This window comes from Barbatula barbatula (genome assembly GCF_947034865.1).
Source record: "Barbatula barbatula genome assembly, chromosome: 17".
Lineage (NCBI taxonomy): Eukaryota > Metazoa > Chordata > Actinopteri > Cypriniformes > Nemacheilidae > Barbatula > Barbatula barbatula.
Window position 1 is genome coordinate 12,731,783 of NC_136780.1, and position 15,946 is coordinate 12,747,728.

At 39.7% G+C, this 15,946-nt stretch overlaps 1 protein-coding gene across 3 annotated transcripts in view; it reads right to left on the reverse strand.

Annotated features, from left to right (window-relative positions):
* Window positions 1-15,946, reverse strand: part of lama5 (laminin, alpha 5) — a 62,573-nt gene that overhangs the window by 14,638 nt on the left and 31,989 nt on the right. For 2 of the 3 annotated variants that reach the window (XM_079478729.1, XM_079478728.1), the window contains exons 8-39: window positions 15,350-15,468; window positions 14,954-15,044; window positions 14,725-14,859; window positions 14,564-14,608; window positions 14,302-14,442; window positions 13,229-13,366; window positions 12,038-12,172; window positions 11,816-11,950; window positions 11,580-11,717; window positions 11,395-11,453; window positions 11,174-11,273; window positions 10,175-10,227; window positions 9,990-10,095; window positions 9,809-9,908; window positions 9,573-9,729; window positions 9,115-9,253; window positions 8,388-8,530; window positions 8,194-8,297; window positions 7,186-7,339; window positions 6,851-7,014; window positions 6,145-6,253; window positions 5,958-6,055; window positions 5,683-5,875; window positions 5,437-5,563; window positions 5,195-5,334; window positions 4,984-5,099; window positions 4,658-4,869; window positions 3,407-3,608; window positions 1,504-1,648; window positions 1,222-1,362; window positions 972-1,133; window positions 284-388 (exon numbers count right to left, since the gene is read on the reverse strand). In XM_079478729.1, coding sequence (XP_079334855.1) covers window positions 284-388; window positions 972-1,133; window positions 1,222-1,362; window positions 1,504-1,648; window positions 3,407-3,608; window positions 4,658-4,869; window positions 4,984-5,099; window positions 5,195-5,334; window positions 5,437-5,563; window positions 5,683-5,875; window positions 5,958-6,055; window positions 6,145-6,253; window positions 6,851-7,014; window positions 7,186-7,339; window positions 8,194-8,297; window positions 8,388-8,530; window positions 9,115-9,253; window positions 9,573-9,729; window positions 9,809-9,908; window positions 9,990-10,095; window positions 10,175-10,227; window positions 11,174-11,273; window positions 11,395-11,453; window positions 11,580-11,717; window positions 11,816-11,950; window positions 12,038-12,172; window positions 13,229-13,366; window positions 14,302-14,442; window positions 14,564-14,608; window positions 14,725-14,859; window positions 14,954-15,044; window positions 15,350-15,468 — 4,106 coding nt within the window. Of the gene's footprint in view, window positions 1-283; window positions 389-971; window positions 1,134-1,221; window positions 1,363-1,503; window positions 1,649-3,406; window positions 3,609-4,657; window positions 4,870-4,983; window positions 5,100-5,194; window positions 5,335-5,436; window positions 5,564-5,682; window positions 5,876-5,957; window positions 6,056-6,144; window positions 6,254-6,850; window positions 7,015-7,185; window positions 7,340-8,193; window positions 8,298-8,387; window positions 8,531-8,685; window positions 8,816-9,114; window positions 9,254-9,572; window positions 9,730-9,808; window positions 9,909-9,989; window positions 10,096-10,174; window positions 10,228-11,173; window positions 11,274-11,394; window positions 11,454-11,579; window positions 11,718-11,815; window positions 11,951-12,037; window positions 12,173-13,228; window positions 13,367-14,301; window positions 14,443-14,563; window positions 14,609-14,724; window positions 14,860-14,953; window positions 15,045-15,349; window positions 15,469-15,946 lie in introns of all 3 variants that reach the window. The other variant, XM_079478730.1, reaches the window with a different exon arrangement.

Consider the following 15,946-nt stretch of genomic DNA (forward strand, 5'->3'; position numbering starts at 1 on the left):
TCTTTCTTTTTATTTTTTATTTGTTTTTGCTTTCTTTCTTTCTTTTTCAGTTTTCTTGATTTGTTTTATTCATTTCTTCTTTTTAACTTTCTTGCTTCTTTAATTTCATTTTTTATCTTTTAGTTTAGTTTTTTATTTCTTTTTCTATAGGCACTTTTTTATAGAATCATCCTTGTTTAAAAATAGTTGTGCATCTTTCGTTCTTGCAATATATTTCCCATTGAAAGTTTCAGCAAGATTTATCAAAAGATCTTTGGGTACGGTGTACGCTCTGGTTCTCTACCTTCAGTATAACATCTGGACGAGAGGTCTCCACAGGGAGAAAAGCATCCCCCCGCATTGTCTGCGTGTGCAGCCGGTAGCGCAGATAGCCTCCGTAAGATGACACCTGCACGCACACACCAAAATGAAAATCCATGCAGGTTACGACAAGCATGTTAGTAGGCACACAGGTGTAGTCAAAGCAAATTTAAACAGCTGTCAGATACAATGCATCAGAGACATCTGACATCAGACCAAACTATGTGTCCTCTTATCAGGTATTATTGTGGAGCTGTGTTTGTCTCACCCGTATGCTTCATATACGAATGCAAATGATCTGATAATGATTCAGTTAAGCTGTCTGACTGGCCCCTGACTGTCTGAGTGATAACTAAACCATACGCATGTGTGAAACGTATCTAAATGCAGCTGCTATGACGGCAAAAACACAAAACAAAAATAAGCACCTTTAAAATTCTAGACAGAAGATCAAAGCACATAAATGAAATGTTAGGACAGACCGTTTGGACATTATCTTCATTTTTTATTTCGAACCAGGCACATGTTTTGTCTCTCATCCCATTTAAGAAGATCACATTTTCATATAAAGTTATAAGTTCGTGTTTAACTGAAGAGGGCATCACATCAGCAATTCATTCAAAAACGCTTTGAAACGGATGATGTGTGGATGTTTGGATGCACAGACTCACTTTATCACCGAGATAAGCTTGTGGAGCGTGCCAGTGGAGTTCCTGAGAGACATCAGGTACATCACTCAGATCCGCCTCTATCAGATCTCGACCATCGTACACAGAAACAGGCACTTCCTGTCTGTCACTTCTCAGCAGCACCCAACCCCTCATATCCACGATCTGTACAATACGTTGGAGAATGAGTTAAAGCATAATATTTGTAAAAGACTAAATAAAAGTATGCATAATGTATATACAGTAAGTGCACCTCATTCCGGCGTTTCTTTGAACTGTGGCAACGGTCCGTGGCTCCAAAGCAGAAACATTTGGTGCAGCCTTTAGCATTAGTGGGGTCCAAGTGAAATGTTCCCAGTTTGCACTGGTCACAGCGAGAACCCTCTACATTTTCCTGAGGAAGAGAGACACACAATGTTCATTTAACAGCTCAACATGGGTGCTGTAGAGTTTAACATGCTTGCTTTTTTCATGAAGAGTTCTGATCTATAAGGTAAAAAACACGGTACTACATTTTGATATCAAGGAAAACCACCTTGCATAAGCAGCGTCCTGTGAAGGAGTCACACACATCTATCTCTGTTCCCGCCTCGTTGCAGTCACACGGTCTACAGTTGGGGTATCCGTAGAAACCCGGGGCGCACTTGTCACACTGACGCCCAACTACATTGTTTTTGCACCTGGGGAGAGAACAACCTGCATTGACATCGCAAAAAATGGAAGTATTTAAAATATCAACATTGCAGTACTGTTGGTATATAATGTGTCATGTCTGGGCAGAATCACAGTAAAGTGGGAATGTGACTCTGGAATGTGACAATGTGCTGTGGAATTACACAGCAGGAAATTGGAAAAAGCAGGACAGGGAACTGGACCGTACTTCCTTAAAGGGGCGATGAATTAAGACATCAATTTGAACCCGAGCTTTTGTTATATAAGAGGTAGTCGTATCAAAACACACATTCTTTAAGCGTCAGAACTGAAGCGCCCTTGTTACTGAAATGACAACTGTTATTAACACCAGGCCAGCAAATGCCAGGTCCTGGAATGCACCTATAGATAGGTTGTACACCGCCTCCACAGAATAATATCAATGACTACTTCACTAGCCCCGCCCACTAGTTCGAGAATGACAGTACCGAAGTAACACAAGTGGCACGGAACCAGATAAGGCGAGCTAGCAATAAACATGCCGTTAAAAAGATCGCTAAATATTGTGCAGTGCCTGGTTGTGGAAGAACACAGTCGACTTTTAAAGAGGTTCAAGCTCTGGATTTGCGGAGAGAATAAAAATAAAAAGCAGTGCTGTGCAGTCAATATTGGATCATTATTGCTTTGTTAGAGATCATTGGATATGTCCTGATAATGTGTAACCTAACGTCACGTTTCTAACCAAATTCACAGAAGGCTCCAACCAGTTTTGTATGCAACTGTTATCCAATCATAGCAGTGGGCGTTTACTTCCAAGTCTTCAATGTGGCACGCCCATAAAAACGAGCTTTTGTCGTGCTGGCCTCAAAACCCGGGTAGAAAATAGCCTATTACTTATTGATTCTGATGTTTTCGTGGTAAAAACTACGCAAACTTCCTAAGTAGACCTCTGACAGCCGTATAAAATTATATAAACGGGCAGTTTAGGACACCTTTAAATGTAAAAACAAATCCTGTGGAAGCTTCCAAGTTTGGTGCCTTTTCAAAATCCTGATCAAATAAAAATGAACTCTGACATTATCAAGTGTAAAAACAGATGGTTAACTGTATGGAAGAGCCTATGAACAGAAGAGGTAAAGGACTATGTGAGTTATTATGAGAGAGTGGAAAGGTTTGTGGTGAGGCTGTGTGAAACTTATGGCTTTATCTCATAGTAAAGGTATGACAGTAGAGATTCAGTGCAGATCGTATGGAACATTCCTCCCTGTGGATTTTAAACACTGTCTAATGTTGGAACACTAGAGTAATATAAAACCTACTCAAATAAATACCTCTGAAATCTTTGCACTTAATCCTTATATAGACAGTACTGTTGTAATCTGAGGCAGAGGTTAAAAATATCAGCTCTTCGGCCAGAGCTTGATGATAAAAGTGATTTTTTAAACGGTTGTTTGACACAGTGTTGTAACAGGTCAGTGTTTAACACTCTGTTCACCCCCTTACAATCCAAAAGACTGAACTATAACAGACGAAGGAAGTGCCAAGGTCTTAAAACAGAAAGTGAACAGAAATTATATTTTTATTCTAGAGGATTGTGTGCCATTATTTGAAAGACAAACTTTTCATGTCTGTAATAAAAATGCTCCAAGTACTGTAATGTTGAAAAATGCTCACACATTGTTAAATGCTCCGCAATTTATAAAAAGTTTATAAAAAACCTCAAGTCTGTGAGTTTCGTGGTTTGTTTTCAGCAGTAGTGTGTGTGTGTGTGTGTGTGTGTTGTGTACCTGCACTGGCCGTTGTTTGTGTCACAGCTGATGTCCAGTGAGGTGATTCCAGGTCTGGAGCAGTTACACATCTCACAGCCCACCAGAGGATGACAGCCAAACGTCTGCGGCTCACAGGTCACACAGTCTGGCTGCAGGGTCCGTGGAGGACAGATACACTCACCCGTGACCGGCTCACACAGACGTGATCCACAGTTACAAGCTGGAGAGGACAAATATCACCAATCAATCAAACCATTCATTCATCTATAAATGTATCCGTTCACTTGCTCACCCGTCCATCCACTCTTCCGTCCGTTCTTTCATTAATCCACCCACTAATCCACCCAGTGATGAATCAATACGTTTATCCATTCATCCAGTTATCCATCCATCCATCTGTTCATCCACTCGTCCATCCATTCAACAACTCATCCATCCACCCATTTTATTAATCCGTTCTTCCACTAATCAATCCGTTTATCCACTTATCCACCCATCCCTTCGTCCATCCACTCATCTGTTCATTCACTCGTCCATCCATTCATCCACTCATCTATCAGTTTATCCACTCATCCATCTGTTCTTCCACTAGTCAATCCGTTTATCCACTTATCCATCCATCAACCAATCCCTTCGGGTCATCCACTCATCTGTTCATCCACTCATCCATCTATTCATCCACTCATCCATCCATCCATCTGTTCGTCCATCCACTCATCTATCCTTTTATAGACTCATCCATCCCTTCGTCCATCCATTCATCCACTCATGTATCCTTTTATACACTCGTCTATCCGTTCATCCACCCATCCACTCAAACATTCATCCGTCAGTCCAGCAACTCATCCATCCATGCATTCATCCGCTTACGTATACATCCACCCATTTATATATCCATCCACTCATCCGTCAACCCACGCATTTACCATCCAGTGTCACATTCAACTATCCTTCTACACACTGAACGATCCATTTACCTACTCATTCATTCATCCACTCTTCCATCCATTATCTAATCCATCCCCTCATCCTTCCATCCATCCGTTCATTTATCTACCCACTTATCCATACATTTACCTATCCATCAAACCACCCATCCACTGTTCCATACATTTTTTAATAAATTCACTCATCTATTTATACATCAATCCATCAAACTACCCATCCATCTATTCACACATCCATTAACTCACCCACCGTCCATTTATCTACCTCTTCACCCATCACACATTAATTCACTGATCCATACATTTTGATGGAGATACTCACGTCTGCAGTTGGGGAAGCCGTAGTAGCCTGTGGCACACTGGGAACAGTCTCGGCCAATCACGTTGGGTTTGCATTGACACTGTCCACCGAAGGTCTCACATGTGTCGCTCTCTGCTCCCACCTCATGACAGCCGCAGGGCACAGCACCATTATTAAAGAACGCAGACAAAGATACGGCTGAGCTTCGGCAGAATGGAGCAGCTGTGGCAGGGCTGGCACAAAAGAGAAGAAATAACATAACATAAACAGACACACACATCATAAGATACTCCCATTGTGCTTTTACACAAGGATGTCTTTCCATGCAGTATGTCTACATATCGTACTTGATGTGAAAGCTGTTTTGTCCACAGTTGCTGATGAAGTCATAAGATTTGTCCAGCAGTTCCTCCGACAAAAAGTTGGAGCTGTAGGTGTTTTCTGGTACAACCAGAACATAGTCCTAAAACAAACACACCAACATCACCCAACTAGTTGGTACATTTTCTGCATTCTGTTCCCTAAAAACTGCGTACTGCAGCTTTAAAAGACATTCACCAGCCAAAGAGTTCTTCTGTCGGGAGCACGCAGGGTCAAGATGACCTCATGATCCGTCACATCCAGAATAATCTGGTTCTCTGCCATCACAACACTACGGCAACCATAACCATGGGGACAGAATGACACGTTGGCATGACCTAGAATAAAAATGAGGCCATTAAAAGAGAGCCAGTTACAAACTTGCCAGAAGCCTAACACTTATCCACGACGATCTGTCTGTGCATGTTACGTTTGCTCACCTCGCCAGATGCGCCCTCCGTTGATGTACACCTGGATGTTGTAGGTCGGGTGCAGTGGCTGATGATAGTGCAGGATGAACACATAGCGGCCCAGCGCCTGCACACGTGTGGAGTACACTACGGCATTCTGGGAAATCAAGACACGATTATCATTGATTCCGAGTATGAATTCACTCAAAATAAACGAAATAATAAATCATACAAATGATTTTATAAATAAAAAGTATAGTATTTAGTGAAGTGCACCTGATCCGGGTTGAGTAGCATGTGGTCACTGTTATCTGCTGCTGTTGGTGGTCTGGAGGTAGCGGGTCTGTCTGCATTGAAGGAGGGGTCAGGGGCTGAAGCCAGAACGGGTTCGGGCACAGAGGACGCCTGACCCTCCTTCAGAACCAGAGACTGAGGAGGATTCTGGAAGCGAGATGGGATACAGGAGCCGCTGAGGACAAAGAACATAAAGCATTAAAACTAGCTTTAATCGAATTTGGTGTTTTGAAATCAAAATGTTTTGAGTCATTTACCTGTCCGGAGAGAAGCGTCCGTGTGTGCTGATGCAGTGAACTTTGGGTTTCAGGTACTCCATGGTGAACTGATCACGTGGGACGAGGAACACGTTGTGCTGGAGAGGACAAACACACACAGCTGTGAAACACACGCATTTGTGACCAACACAGATGACTTTTTATGGTAGCAGAGAATTCCTCTCACCAGGAAGAAACTGCTTCTGTCAGCGATGAGCTGAATATCAGCCTCCACAGACAGAGTAAAGACCGCCACACGCTTCGTGTCGTCTACAGACACCGCCCGACACAGGAAACTACAAACACATAACAGTCAATCAAATCAACAGGGAGAAACAGGATTTGATCTTAACGTTTGATCTAGATACATGTTTATGATTTTAAAAGGTTTAAAATGTTTTTTTTACTGTACATGTTGTTTCCAAAGTAAATGAATAAATGTGTCAAATACTTGTGATGTAGATATTGGCCATGATTATGATTTTTGTCATAATCGAGCAGTTCTAACATCTTTGTCTAACCAGTAAATAGTAAGTTGGTGTGGATAACCGTTACAAATTTATACAAAGGTTATATACAAAGGTTATCCAATCATAAAAAATATAATTTATTTACATACTGAAGTCAAGTTACATCAACATAAAACTTGAACCATAACAAAAAAGTCAGCGAAACTCTAATAACCATGGTAAACTTTTTTTTTATACATGTGTTCAGTATGCACATACTATTCTGATTATAAAAGTTGCTGTCCCTTGCATATGCGTAAAAAGGTGTTGATAACAAAATGATATCGAATTTGTTGTATAAAGAACACTCAGCAAGCGTTCTTATATTATAAGCGTGTAGAGCATGATTCAAGGTTAACGTGGGCACCTCACACACACACACACCTGTATTTGCAGTGTAGCAGTGTTATTTGTTCTTGATGTGTTCGTTCGCCCGGTGAGTTGACAGACATGAGGAGAGTTTGAGGGGCTTCGTCTTCACTAGCGTATTCAACCACCAAAACATATTCTCCAGGAACAGGCACACGGCCACGCAGCTGAACGCTTATCTGAACACAAATATAAATATCATATCATATCACTTTTTTCCCATCTGCAAAACCCGGATCATCAGCATAAAAAAGGAAGTATTGTGGGGAATTTGAACGCTGAACAGGCAGCTCGCTAGGTTTTGGGATTAAGTCTTTACAGTATGTAATACAGTCAACACACACACTTACGTCATTGCCGCTGCATATGGCCATGCTGGGATGGTGTGGAGTGATCTTTTCATTGTGACAGGGCCGAGGCAGGTTGTTATCAGACCTGCAGCTGGCTTCATTTCCAGAGATAGATGGGAAGTTGTCCAGAGACAGATACATGTAGTGCAGACAGCTGAACACAACAAAACATCTTTTACTCCAGTCTCATTGTATAGCTGATTTTAGTGGTACTTATTAAATGAACACATGTAAATTCAGCTTGAGTTGCTGAAAGCGAACTAGCAAATGATGGTATTTATTAAAATAACCAATACATTTATAAAAATAAGTTTATTCAAGTAGGCTGTTAGTATACTTCTTTTAAACTAAAAATAGGCAAACTTTCAGAAGTACTTTTCAGAAATGTACACTTAACTATACTTGACTTATACCGACAGAACAGTACATTTGGCATATATGGGCAAATGATGACAGAATTGACATTTTTGGGTGAACTGTCCCTTTAAGTACAGTTAAAGAAATACAAGTATAGACCACTTCGCAAGATGTAAACACTGGTCCAGATGCATATCTGGTTTCATCTTCATTGATTTTATTTTTTAATCTTACATGCATAATTAAATCATAAAGATATCTGTTTACATTTTGATTCAGTTATAAATGTTCTGTTTGGTTGTATTTTGTTAAAACGTTTCTGTGGTGTTTAAAAACTTAAACAGGAAGGACCAGCGTTGAACCAGAGTTGCTTATGTCATCCGAAGACACATCTAGTATACTTGTAGTATAAAACTATACTTGTAGTATAAAACTACTTAACTAGTAGCTATACTTGAAGAACTATTCACATTACACATTAAAAACATAGTTGAAAACTAGTTATGTACTCAAAGGTTACTACTGTTAGACCCTTATGAACTAAATGTGAGCCCAAGGAGCACCGTACTGTACTAAAATGAACTTAAAGTACACTTATTGTTCGTAAGAGGTACCGAAGATGATGAATGTACACAAAAGAAAGCTACTGACTTCTGATTGGCATCCTGTGTGTGGCTGTATGAACAAGGTTCAGTCACTTTCAGTTGCAAGATGGGAGCCTCGTAATAAGCGCTGGGCAAGAGCACCAGATAGTCCTGTGTTGCAAAAAGATTCAGAACGTTCATGTTTTTTCCCCAAATGTACAAATTCCATGCATTTAAGATTATGGAGAGAGAGAGTCTTACCAGCAGAATACTCTCTGCCTCTATAATCACAATCCAGGTTCCAGGATTCAGGACGAACGGCTCCACAAAACTATTCTGGGGCACGTTGACAAACGTGGGTTCTGAACTGGGTGAAAAGACGATTTGTTTGGACTGCTCAGAGCCTACAAAGAAAATAAACCGTGATCAGGTTCAGCAATTATCGTTTAAGAAAAATGAATTCTCTCATCATTTAATCATCATCATTTAATTTATTTCATTTGACTCAAGCAACAACAGTTCAGAGACACGAACTGACACGTGGAACCATCAGACGTACCTCTTCTGCTGCTCTGATAGACCGTGATTTTACCGTTCGACACGGTCGACCGCATGTTTATGTATCTGAGGATGAAGCGCGTGAGATACACGTCCGCTTCACGCACGTGCACCGTCATTTTAACCGTATTCTGAGATGGAGGACAAGGCAGAAAGGGAGAAGAGGAAAACAGAGGAGAGGGGAGGGGGGGTCAGGTGTTCAGCACATAACACGGTCTGTGTTAAAGACCTAAACTAATGGGCTTCTCATAAAGGTGTGTGTAGTTGTGTGATGGATCTAAGATGCTGATTGTAGTGCGTGTGTCTTCAAGCATGAGAGGAAAGAGAAGGTTAAGGAATAAAGCATCAGAAAAGAGCAGCTGACGGAAAAGGGATCAGGAAGTGAGGATGGAAGAGGATTACTCCAAAAGTTTTGTGCGCGAAAACTTACAATTACCGCACAGGAAGTGCCTGCCAGCCTCGATCACAGAGACCCGCCCCTTGACGTCTACGCCACCGCGATTCACATAGTGCAAGACCACGTGAAACAGGTCTGGAAAGCCAACCACCACCTCAACAAGAACCCACGGCTAGAAGACGTGAGATCGACCCACAACAGAGACAGACAGACAGACAGAAAGACAAATGCAAAGCTGTTGCTTTAACCACCACCAGCACTGTAGCGCCCAGCCAATCACAAAGCACAATATACGCAAGAACCAATCAAAAACCTTGATCAAAGCCCCCAGCAAAGCTAAAGAAAGAACTTTTCAAACACACGACACATCTCAGCATCTGAATGAATGTACTGCACATGTATGAAAACAACACAATAATAAGTCATAAAAATAATCATATTTCTTAACAAAATGCAAAACTGAAAACGCTGGATTTGTGTTTGTGTCTCACCTGTATGGATGTCATCTGAGCGTACCCTCTCCAGCTAAAGCTCTCAAACTCCAAAGGATTGTAACCAAACCTCACCGAACGGCCATCCATGGTGGTCCCATCCTCCACCTCAAACTTCATATGGTGCAGGTCGGGGAAATAATGATCCGGCCGTGGTCTAAACAAACACAAACAAATAAGACCGACACCCATGTGATTCCAGCACAATGCAATGATTCTGTTGTCTCGTGACTCACTGGTTACATCTGGGTCCCTCCACATTGGGTCTGCACCGACAGCGGCCATATCTGTCATCACAGGCCTGTCCAACTGAACCCCCGATATCACACTGACACCCTACACACACACACACAGGGACTTGGATCGAACTCATCTCTTTAATTTATTGATAATTAATGTTTATGGCTGATTTTGTACCTTGGCACCCAAAGTAGTTTGTAGATTGCAGATTGTAGTATCCGTCTTTGCATACGGCGCAGGTCCCGCTGCACACGTTGGGTTTACAGTAACACTGGCCGGTGCTCTGATACACACACAGAGATCTGTTAGGTGCGCTCTTTGAGTTTTATAAGATTATTGATGAGGTGGAAATATTTCTGTACCTGAGTGCATTCTGCAACCTCGCTCAGAGTTCCTACTGTGTCACAATCACAAGCTGCAAAATATGTAAATATTAGGGCTGTATTCAGCTCACGATTTGATATATTACACTGTATGGTACACAATAGCATAATATCACTCTATTTCAGTTAAATTAAAGAATTAAACAAATTCAGATAATTTACCAAAACATGAATGATTCTTAATAATTGTATTATCATTTGTGTTGTCTGTACAACTTACAATTCTGAATGTAAATGAATAAAAACTGAATGGGTCAGTCACTGTTAAATAAATCTGAATTTTAACATAAAATAAACAAATTAACATTTCAAAATAGACAAATTAACATATCAAAATAAAGAAGAACAAACTGCAAAAAGTACATTACTTCCTAACCATTCCTGTCTAGTCAAGATACATTTACTTAACAAGGAAATTGGCCTAAGATACATGGTCTTGTTTTAAGAAAGAAATTATAAGAATTGACTAAATTGATGATTAAAATAAGAAAAGAAATCTGAAAAATAATCTTGATTTAGTTTGACCTTTTTCTTAGGTACCTAAGATTATAAAATGTTTTGCTTGTTTTAAACATAAACTTGAATCTTATATTTTCTGTAATAAAACAAGACAAGTAAATGCAAAATTAAATTATAATGTTTTGTAAAGTGTCAAGGAAATGTATCTTGATTTAAGAATTCTTAGCCATTTATTAGAAAACAAGACCAAAATGCTTAGTAAGAAATCATTTTTAAAGAAGTAAAAGCACAAAACAAGAACATGATATACAGTAAAGCATGCTGGTGCAGGTCACACGTTGGCAGCTCAACCAATAGGATAAAACAGCTCTTAAACACGCTATAAAACAATATCACATAAATAAATGAAAAAATAAACACAATTGAAACACATGTGAAGTGACCAAAATAACTGCCACTAGCTTTTCACTTCATTACTCAGAATGAAAAGTGTGCTGTGTTTCAAAATGTTGTCCTTACTTGAGCATCCGTAGACTGTATCAGGAGAAAGGTTCCAATAGAGAGGTTTACAGCGCTCGCACACCACCCCCTCCACATACGGCCGACACTTACACGGACCCTGAGGTTAAACAACAACCAATAACAGTCAGGGCTTAAAATGATTATGAAATACTACAATTTACCATGTCAACGTTGCTTTAGATGCACACTTTCTTCAAAGATCTATAAAGCTCATTTACATTTACAGCGCTGGACAGGATGTTATCAGGCACAGAGCCCGCCGGATTACAGGTCCCAGCTGAAGCATAGATCAGAGAGAAATCAGACAGAAAACATGTGTCAAACGTTGACTGTTTTACATGTATTCCAAAGGAATAAACAGGATATTTCACTGATCGATGATCTATTCTCCGTGTTAAATCACCTTGGCAGAGAGGAAAGTTGTATGATCCAGGACTGCATCTTTCACACCTCTGACCCACAATGTTTGGACGACACACGCACTGACCGGACACGGGATCACAGGGACCGAATCGAGAACCCTCCGATGAACAATCACATGCTGAACGACGAACAGGTTATTTTAAATAAACAGCTTGTTTGTGGATGGACACAGAACACAAATCATCCTGATCTACACCAAACAGCGGCCAAACTCACGTGCACAGCTGGGATACCCGTAGTATCCTGGTGCGCACCGGTCACATTTGGGGTTGTTGTAGTTGGGTTTGCAATGACACTGGCCGGAGACGGTACAGCTGGTGTTCAGAGATGTACGGGGGTCACAGGTGCACACTGGGAAATGTTAGAAAATGCTAAATTAAGAAAATATTTCAAAAAGAAGAATATGTTACAAGTATTATATCTGTGCGTGTGGCTCACCCTGGCAGTCTGGGTACAGGTGTAAACCAGAGCGACACTGATCACAGCGAGAACCAGTGAACTCTGGGCTGCACAAACACTGACCGACATCATTACACACCTCAGGTGTAGATCCCACAACACTACAACCACAAACTGCAGACAGACACAGAGAGAAACAAGTAAGAACACAATGCAAGTGTGCATTAAATGATTAAATCAACACATTTATAGCTTTAAAGGCAACATGAGACTGCATTCACAACATATTTGATAAAATATGTCAAACAGTGTTTTTGAAAAAGGACACAGAGTACAAACAATGTACAAATATAACAATATTATATTTTGACTACACAATTATTGTGGGAAAAGACATTCACAAGATTATTGCAATATATCGCAATATCTCTTTATATATATTTTTTTTAAAACATTTCCACAATAATATAATTCACAATATTATCACAATATATATTTATAAAGATGGTGCTATCAATCAAATTAATCTTCAATTTTGTTTTCATCTTTTTTGTTTTATCTATGTGTTTTTTTCTCTTTTTGTTCCCACAATATTGATCTTTTCCCAGAATAATAAAATTCACAATATTACTACAATATATCGCAAAATATATATTTAATACAAAATAATGCTATCAATCCAATTCATCTTTAATTTACTTTCCAATCTTTTTTATTTCTTTTTTTTGTATTTTCTCTTTTCCCCAAAATGTTTTTTTCACAATAATATAATTTCCAATATTATCACAATATATTGCAACATCTATTTACTAAATAAATAAATAATGCAATTAATCAAATGAATATTACATTTTGTCTACATCTTTTTTGTTTTGTATTTTCTCTTTTTTTGTGATGTAAGGAGAAAGAATTGTAATAAAGGTGACTCCTACGGCAAAATCTTAATGGTGCTAAATGTGTGATTATCAGTGTTTTTGACATGTTTTTGCAAATACTGCAATATTTTGCCACCCCTAACATATATATGAATTTATATGAAAGATAACAAAGGAAACCTTACGAATTAACAATCACTAAAGTACAATTTTGACTATGTATTGACTTTAAACAGATAAAAAAAGGTTCAAAAGAGTTGACAGGACTGTGGCTGTGTTATGAAGTTCACGGTTTGGCAGCGCTCAGGGGATTTCTGAGTTCAGTTCAGTGTGATTAGAGTTGGCAAGCACTCACATTGGCACAGCGGGTAGTTGAAGTAGCCGGGCTCACACTCCCCGCATGAATGCCCCTGAAACCCAGTGCGACACGTACACAGGCCTGTAACTGCGTCACAGGACCCATCCAGACAACCTGGGCCTGAGCAGTGGCAGCCTGCGGGGGGAAGGGAGACGAACGGGAATGTGGGTATGTCTGTGCTGCCTTTGTCTTTGGGTGGTATAGTGTGTTCACAAAATCTCAAACTATGCACAAGTCCAACAGTGATTTAGCAGTCAGACAACCGAGGTGTGACGATACGCTTGTGTTTGTCACCTGTTTCAACAGCTTACAGAGAAAAGACACATATGGGCAGAACTGAACAGCTGAGTGGATCCGAGTCTCCACCAAACCACACAATTAAAGGGACGGTTCCCCCAAAAATCATCATTTATTGAACTTCATGTCAATTAAAAAATGTATTGAAGAAAGGGGCAGGGTTACTATCCCTTTACCGGTACATGATTTATAGACAATTAAAACAAATTCTCTCTCTCTCTCTCTCTCTCTCTCTCTATATATATATATACAGTATATGTTATATAGACAATTACGCTTTGTTTCTATATATACTGCATATTTATTTTATAGACAATTAGAATTCCACAAAGTCTGGCATTCAATACATACTGTGTACAATTACACATATTTTATATATATATACTGTAGATGTATGTTTCATAGACCATTAAATATATATTTATACTGTATATGTACGTTTTATAGACTACTACACATTTTTTCTTTATATATACTGTAGATGTATGTTTTATAGACTGGTACACATTTTTGTTCTATGTATATAGTCTTTTTACTTTTCAAAACAAGTGTCAAAAATACATACTTCAATATTATTTAAAAGGTATCTCTGGGTGTACTTCATTAAGTTGGTTAAATGACCGAGTTGCATGTAACATGTTACATCTATCATAAATCCTATACTAATCCTGTAATAATATGTTCCAATAAAACGTTATTGTAGCATATAACCTCGTAACTTTACATCACATAACATTTATTCATTTGGCAGAGTAGGTGAATGTGTGTCTTACCCTGGCAGTTAAGGCCATAATACCCATTAGCGCAGGTGTCGCAGTGCTCTCCAGTGAATTCAGGCTTACACACACATGTATTTGTGCGAGGGTCCGGCCTACAGGAGTTCCCCTCAGTACCCGCAGCGTTGCACTCACAATCTAGGCAAGACAAGGCATTTGAATCGAATCGTTTACCATACAATTAAACTCAACTGAATTAAAGTGAAATGGATCAAATCAAAGTCAATCAATTGAAGTTATTTGAATCAAAGTGTCTTACTGATGATTTCTCCAGCAGGTCTGGCCTCTCCACTGATGTAGACCTCTGACAACAATACACACAAAACATTGTTAAAAACTAGATCAATTCTTTCATTTAGGTGCAGGAAATATGTTGATAATTGATAAGTTTGGATAAAAGCTTTAGACACATAGACTTACGGTAGCAGACGGGAAAGTGCTCGTATCCCTCAGCACATGTGTCGCAGTTCTCACCCGTGTAGTTTGGTTTACAGTAACAGCGTCCGGTCAGATCTTCACATGTGCCGTCAGTGTACTCAGATTCACACGGACACTCTGTTATATACACCAAAACAAAGAAAATTTGTTTTTTACTGTATATCTACAATTTTGTGTTCATCTAAAGAAGATCAGAATATTAAGGACGCACTTGAACAGGCAGATGGCGAATCCAGAGGATGGTCAGGTGACCTGAAGTATCCGGGAATACAGCGCTCACAGCTTATACCTGTGGTGTGATGCTGTGAGAGAACGGTAAAATTAGACTTTCTTACATCTTAAATATTAAGACACAACAAATATTAAGAATTTAAAAAATCAAGAATTCTGTCCGACAGCGATTTTATGTTGCCCAAAGCCCCCAACTTCTAGTAGGTTCTTCCCAGAACTTGGTAAAACTCACAAAACTATGCGTTCTTACAGGACTCCAAAATCAAATCCACCCCCCCCCCCCCGAAAAAACTTTAGAAGTACAGTAAAATGAATTTATCTTATAAACTATTTAAGTCAATGTAGATAAACATGTAGATGGGTGTGTTGAGCCCACCTGGCACTCTTCACACACTCCTCCGCCCCTGTACTCGCCCTGCATGTTGAGACTGGCTCTCCGCTGATCTACATCTGGATCATAGTAGCACGTCGACGAGTGTCTATGGCAGTTACATGCTGAAAACACACACACAACATGCTTACAACACCATACAATCAGCCTGAAGGTATCAGAGCCAGACAATTCAATGATGAATTACACACACTGAGGTCCATCTCTCAGCTCTCATCCATCAGTGCAGAGAGTAGAAGAGCATGACAGATTTGAAGTCAGAACGGTCAGTATATGGGGGCAGGACATGCTAAATGTAGTCACAAACGCACACAAACAGGGCTGAACGTACATCAGTATCCACATGAAGAGTTCAGACGGTCCACAGAGGAATGAGAGCAGAAGCGAAGTGAGAAAGAGGACAGTGATTAGCCAGAAGTGAAGTTGGAATGGAGAAACTGTCAGCAAGATTATAAATCATAGAGGGAAATACAAGTGATGAGAGATGCACGGATATATAATACTGATATATCGGCTAATAATCGGCATCGGCCAATGAAACGGACTATATAGAAAATGTTAAGAAACATCACCACTTTGATG